General features: G+C 41.0%; 1 protein-coding gene across 1 annotated transcript in view; it reads left to right on the top strand.

The window, feature by feature from the left end:
* The first annotated feature begins 1192 nt into the window (after nt 1-1192).
* The window catches only part of PROSER1 (proline and serine rich 1), a 29664-nt gene continuing 24109 nt past the window's right edge, over nt 1193-6747 (top strand). Inside the window, exons 1-3 of the mRNA XM_007471665.1 lie at nt 1193-1243; nt 4254-4319; nt 5914-5982. Coding sequence (XP_007471727.1) covers nt 1199-1243; nt 4254-4319; nt 5914-5982 — 180 coding nt within the window. The 5' untranslated portion in view covers nt 1193-1198. The remainder of the gene's footprint in view (nt 1244-4253; nt 4320-5913; nt 5983-6747) is intronic.

The following is a 6747-nucleotide window of genomic DNA, read 5'->3' as shown; positions in this document are numbered from 1 at the left end:
CCTTGAGGGGGGGTGGTGGGGGTGGGGGGGGGGAAGGGGACTAACCTCTTCCCTCCTTGTCTTTTCCTCCCCTCCCCTCCCCTCCCCTCCCTCCCATCCCCTTGTCACGTGCCCCGGGTTTACCCCGTGACCACCCTTCGGACGGTACACGCTGTGGACCTCTCCGGTCCGCCAAAATCGGGGCGCCCTTAGATATGCCTTAACCACTCGACGTTTATTCTTTTAAATTCAGACTTGACAACCAATAATTAGCACAGTCAAACCTCAGTATTAAGGTTTGATTAATAACTTTCAGTCTCTGGGAAAGACTTCAACTTCATCCAATTCCGAGACATCCAGGCATCTGCTATGGACACCTACATTCCCACACCAGGACCCCTCCACAGACTCTCCGCGAAGAGTGGCTTCAGCAGGCGGCGCAGAGTTGACTTTACTCTGGCGCGACGGGCTCCGTTGAAGGCCCCCACGAGCCGGGGGAAGCTCTAGGGGTAATCAGAAAGGGCTCTCAGCGCCGTTGGCGCTGCGGTCTTCGGGAGTCCCCCTACCTGAGACCGTGCCCCCTTTGCCCGGCTCCCGGTGCTCGCCGGCCGCCGGCCCGCTCCCGAAAGCGGTGGCAGCTGGTAACAAAGAGCTGCCAGGCCGCCGCTGCCCAGGCTACGGGACCCAGGAGTCCGGCGGAGCTGCTGGGAGTGAGCGCGAGGCGGGCCATGAGGCCAGGTTCGCGGCGGTGAGGGGCGGCCGGCGGCGGCCGAGGTGCAAGTGCGGGCCGAGAAGCCGGTGCTTCCCTCCTCGCCGCCCGCGGGATTCGGGGCACGGGTGCCTCTGCTCTCCGGGCCGCTGCACTCGGGAAGGCGGCTTCCGGACCTTCCCCCCGGCGGCGCATGCCTTTGAGCTGCGGGGACCGACGCTCTGCCTCCGGCTACCGACCCTCGGGTTTCTCTTCCCCGAGGGGGTCCTGAAGCTTTGTGTAAAGAAGCTGGGGAAGCCTGACGGGTTTTGTTTTTAATAAAAAGTTTTTATAAGTCTCCACTTTTAGAAATTTTTGCAGAGTTTGAAGTACTCTACCTCTTCGCATCCTTTATTCTGCTCCTTGAGTCTTTTTTCTTCTCAGCTGTAAACGTTTTTACTATCGGAGCGGACCAGGGATGAACGTTTTGTAATTGAAACTGTAACTCTTCTCGTCGAGATAGTAGTCAAGATGGACAAAAAGTCCTTTGAAACGGTGCTGGATGAAATTAGAAAGGTAATTGCACTTAATTCCTTAAATCTGTGAGCTACGAATTCTCGTGATTTATTCTCTTTGAGGGACTGCGTGCAGATTGTGTAAAATACAGGCTTAAGGATTGCAAAACTGGTTGGAATTTTAACGTAGAGAGTAGGAGTTTAAATCTTGATATATTTCACGATACAAATAGAAATGTTAACGCTAAACTTCTTGAGAATCAGTGTGGTGTTGCGGATATTATATTCAGAGCCCCTGGTTCCGAAACCCGCTACAAATCTTTAATAGCTCTGTAGTTTTGGATAAGTGATTTTAATATTTCTGAACCGATTTCCTCTTTAGTAACGTAAGAGTGAGTGAAAACTAGAGATAATAGCGTAGGGAGTTTCTTTAACGGTAGTTATTATTACAGGTTTTTAAAAACTCAGTATAAGCGGACTATATTTGTTGCCTGTGCCGGACAAAATTAGTGTCCTAATAAGTGTGGCATTAAGTTTAAAGTCATTCTTAGGAATGGGCTTCAAACACTCGCATTTCAAAACTTTTTTCTCCTGCTTTCAAGTTTTTGCTTCATTTTGAGGCTATCGTGCATAGCCTACCTCCCAGAATGAAGCAGACAGCAAAAAATTTGGCTTGTACCCTTGAGCCTAACACTATTTCAAGCGCAAAAAGTAAGAGTTTACAAAGTTAAACCTGGAAGAACTGACTAACCATTCTTATGCTAATACAGGGTCCTTTGCTTAGAATTTCCGGGCAATTATCTCGCCATTTTCATATCTTTAAGACCCTTGTTGATGTGAAAAGACTTGCTACCTTGTGCTCTGGTGATTATTATTTATTTCAGCTTACGAAGTTATTAATAAAATTGCTTTTGGACATGCTGTTTTTCTTCATTCTCTGTAAAGCAAAATGTTTGTTTTCTTTCATCCTTTTTAAAGCTTTTTTCTTCGTCAAATTTGAGTGTTAGGTTAAATTTACATTTGTAAGGATATTGAGTGTTCTTTTTTTGAATTTCTGCTTTTACAAACCCAATTTGTCCGATGAAAATTTGCAATAAAACATTAGCTTGATAACTATATGCTTAGAATTTGCCACAATTTGTTCATGAGCTGATGTTAAACTACGGTTTATGAGAAAAGAATTTGTTCGGGTAGACCAGTTGATTCTACCTTTGGAAGCTATAGAGTGTTGGTTTGCATATTCTCTCTCTTCTAAACTCTGGGAAGATGACAGTAATTACTAATGAGGGGAATAGGAAATTTTCCAGAGATTAAAGTCAAATACATAGCAACTTAAGTCCTTATTTCTGGTCTGAAATCAAAATACATCTTTTGCTGTCTATGCCAAATAATTAGATACATCAACGTAGTATTAGGCTATGGGATGAATATGTAAGCATATATAAGTGTGTGAATTACTGTTGGCTCTTTAAAAATTGCTCTCAGACTTTGTAAATGTAAGTCGGTTTAAACCAGGTAGTATCTTTCTGAATGTTACCGTTACGTCTGTAGGTAATACTGGCTGTCACAACTGTCATTTAAAACAAAGCCATGTAAGAAGACACTAGAAAAAGAAATAGGAGGGGAGAAGAAAGGAGGGGAAAAAGCAATATTTAATTTGCTTTTTAAGAAGGGGGTAATAATAATAATAGTCCTTTATTATTGAGCACTTAACTGAGTGTGTCTATTCTAAGCACTTTCTCCGTGCGTTATTTGATTAGATCCTCCTAACAACCCTCATTTTACAGAGGTCAGATCTAGTGTCTGTGAGGTTAACCAGCCAGCTCAAAGTTACCCACCTGGTGAGGGAGGCGAGCACTGTTCAGAGTTGGGTAGGCTGACTCCTGAGTGCCGTGGTGTTGTGCCTGGGGATACAGCTGGGCCTCTCAGGGGCTGATCAAAAAATTAAGACATGACTTGGCATCAACAGAATCCAGGATTTGGGCCAGAAACTTGCTTTTGATTGTGTCCAATAATGGCCATAATACTCGAACTCCCAAGAGTACATTATCCAGAATACCATGCCCTCCCCCTTTTCAGTGAAAATTCAGCTGTTGAGCTCCCTGGGTGTGTTTCTCTGTTGACTGGTCGTAGTATTTTCTCTTAGCAGAATGATGCATGTGAAAAGTACAAATATGATTGTTTTGTAGTGAATGCAAAGGGATTAGTTGATTTTTCTTTTTATGGAGTGTAACTGACCTACAACACTGTCTGTGTTTCTGTATACTAGAAAATGACCACTACAATATGTCTAGTTACCATCTGTCACCATACAGAGGGGATTAGTGGATTTTTAATGAGTAGTTGTTACCAAATTTTGATAGTCTGGTGTTTCCATCTGTAAGCTTAGCATATAGTTGCAAGGAGATCATACATGATTTCGTTCGGCACTAGATAGTGCTGGGTCAAGGCCATCGACTTCTCTCTGAACTTCCCTATTATGTGCCACATCTACTCTTGACTGTTTTAATCCTCACAGTAACTGAGGTGGGTAGTGATTGGTGAGGAGGCTCTCAGGGCAATTTAAGGCCTTTCAGAGGCCACACTGCCAGTTAGTGTCAGGCGCACAGATTGGCTCCTGGGTTCACATCCCTGTAGGAAATACTGAGAGCCTGGACTAGACCATGTCTTATCCATGTTTCTCTATCACTTAGCACATATAGGTGTGCAATAAATAATTATCTGATGAATGAGTGATGGGTACTACGTTTAACCTTAAAAATGACGGCTTGTTGAATTTTGGATGCTTTAAAACTGCAATTACTTTTCCAGGAATACTTAATTTCTATTAATGTCGAATCATATCTCTTACAATTCTGTTCCCTTCCTTTGTAGGAGTGAGTAGGGAGGCCCAGGGGCTTTTCCGGCTGTCTCAGTGTATCCCTTACAGCATGGAACTTGGGAAGGTAGAATGTCACATCACCATGGTGACTTTATCGGCCTCCTTGTGCCAGGGCTGTTTGAGTTGCTTAGGCAGTTTTGACATATGCATATGATTACATATATTCATTCTGTTGTTCTATGTTTTTTAGGCTGTTTTGACAGAGTACAAATTAAAAGCAATTGAATATGTGCACGGATATTTCTCCAGTGAACAGGTATTCCTTTATTTGTTTAAGCAACAGCATTTTTTTTGTTCTTTCTTTTTTCACACTTATGTTCTGATTAGTGTCTTTATTTACCTGCTGGTCAAGTTCAGAATTGCTTTTACTTTGTTGCTGTGTTTATTCAGGAACTTTAGAAGCTTTCAGTTTTAGCAGAAAACTTTACATGATTTATAGTTGGGATAGTTTATAAACATACCCACTTTCACCATGATATCATATGCTAACATGATTTTAAAATGCAGTGTCTGAAGAAAGCAGTTCAAAGTGTTTATATTCTGGGCACAGTATCATATGTTGTAAACTTCTAATGGTAAACATACCCAAAATTGTACAGTATTTATGAGTCAGTAATTGCAAAATTCACTACATTTTATAAAACTTGAACAAATGGTGATATATGTTCTTACATGAAGCCACTAAGTAAAAATTTTAGCAAATAAGAAAAAAAAATAGTGTCTAATAAGTAGTTTCTGTAACTGCCAGAAGACTAATACTTTCAGTGTGGTAGTTTAGTGGGGACTTTCACCCGACTTTAGGGGGAGTTTGCTGATTTTGAAAAACAGGTTTGCACGTATATACACACACACATATGCAGAGAAAGCTGGATTTCCAAGAGATACTTGGAAAATACTTGATAGAGAAATAGACCAGAAATGGAAATGTACATCTGAAGAACAGAAAAGGTTGGGTACGTGAGTAGGGTAGACAGTGGATGAATCTATAGATTGAGTTAATAAATGCTCCAACTTTTCATCTGTTTCTCAAGACCTTCAAAACTTGAATAACTTTAAGCCTGTAGTTCTGCCTACTAAATTCCTCAAAGCTACTTTGTGACTTGCACGTCATTCACTTGAACTCATTCACTTGAACTTCGCTGGTGGTAGTGGGAAAGAGCCTGGCTGGCTGTGCTCTCAACAATGACTTACCATTTAGAAGCTGCTGTCGTGATTCAGGGTGATTCTTACATTTTTAGGGAATAGATCTGTGGTCTAAGTAAGAGTAGTATGCCCTCCAGATGTGAGTTAAAGAGTAGAAGTTAGTGGACCTACACTAAACCACACCACTGAACACCCTTTTGTGATTGATTAAAACTGTTATTCTCCGCTAAATGTTTTGAAACTTTCCATTCATACTATATCTTTATATTCCTACGTGATGCTTTTATCTCCATCTAGTACTTTTCCAGCTTTCCTTTTTATCAGGTACTTTCTTCTTCCTGTACCTTATACTTTCCTTTATTCTAGACCAATGCTGTCCAAGACTTTCTGTGATGAAGGAAATGCTCTCTCTCTGCAGTAACCATCATGGTAGCTACCAGCTTCATATGGCTGTTGAGCCCTTAAAATATGGCTTGTGCCAGTCAGGAACTGAGTTTTTGATTTGATTTGATTTCAGTTGATTTAAATTTCAGTAGCTGCACTTGGCTACTCCATCAGCCCAGTCTGAACTCTGGTGTCATGCTTATGCCTCATCCCTGGGGCCCAGGTGGCACACTTTGAATAGTAATTCAAAGTACTGAAATACATCTTGGAGAAGTGTTTGCAAACACATTGTCATTAGAGCTAAATTAGTTCTTTGCTTTCAGGTGGTTGATTTACTGAGATATTTCTCCTGGGCTGAGCCTCAGTTGAAGGCAATGAAAGCATTACAGCATGTAAGTATTTTTCCTTAGAATGTAGAATTTAACTATTTTGAATTCTCCCCTAGTTTTTTCTAATTCATCTCAAGTTGTAATTTGTTTCCATTAGATACTGACGCTAAATTTCATTATACTTTGATTATTCAAAGTAACTATGTTAAAAAATTAAAACTTGTAAATTTAAATCGTATGTACTGTACTATTAAATTGTACAGGGTCCTAATTGGCAGATTGGAGTAGAAAATATTTATAGGCAAGCAAAACAGGGCTTGAATTCTTAAGTATTTTTATTTACTTTTATTTTTGTATATCTTCACCCTCTTGTATTTAGTCTTAGGAGAATAGTCAGACTGGTTTATACTTACATTTTTTAGACCAACACTGTCCAAATTAACTTTCAGCGATGATGGAAATGTTTTATATTGGCTCTATCCACTATGGTAACCACTGGCTACCTGTGGCTTTTGTGCACTTAAAACATGTCATCTGTCTGAGGAAGGGTATTTTTAAGGTATTATTTAATTTCAATTTAAACAGGCATACGTGTCTAGTGGCGACTTACTACATGGATAGCACAGCTCTAGAGCCTAGATTAACAGAGGCATCAAAGTCAAACAGGATCTGGCTGTATAGGAAGATTTTCCTGGGAGTATCAGGCATTGATCGCTTTAAGGAAATCTACAATCCTTAGCTTCCTAAACTAATTTGCCTAAGAAAGTGCTGGGTCTGTTAGTGCTTCTTCTCTTTAACAATAGGTTTTTTTCTGCTTTCCCCGGGGGG

This window comes from Lipotes vexillifer, unplaced genomic scaffold, assembly GCF_000442215.2.
Source record: "Lipotes vexillifer unplaced genomic scaffold, Lipotes_vexillifer_v1.1 scaffold470, whole genome shotgun sequence".
NCBI classification, from domain to species: Eukaryota; Metazoa; Chordata; class Mammalia; order Artiodactyla; family Lipotidae; genus Lipotes; species Lipotes vexillifer.
Note: the sequence above shows the minus strand (reverse complement) of the source record. Positions and strands in the feature narration are given on the sequence as shown.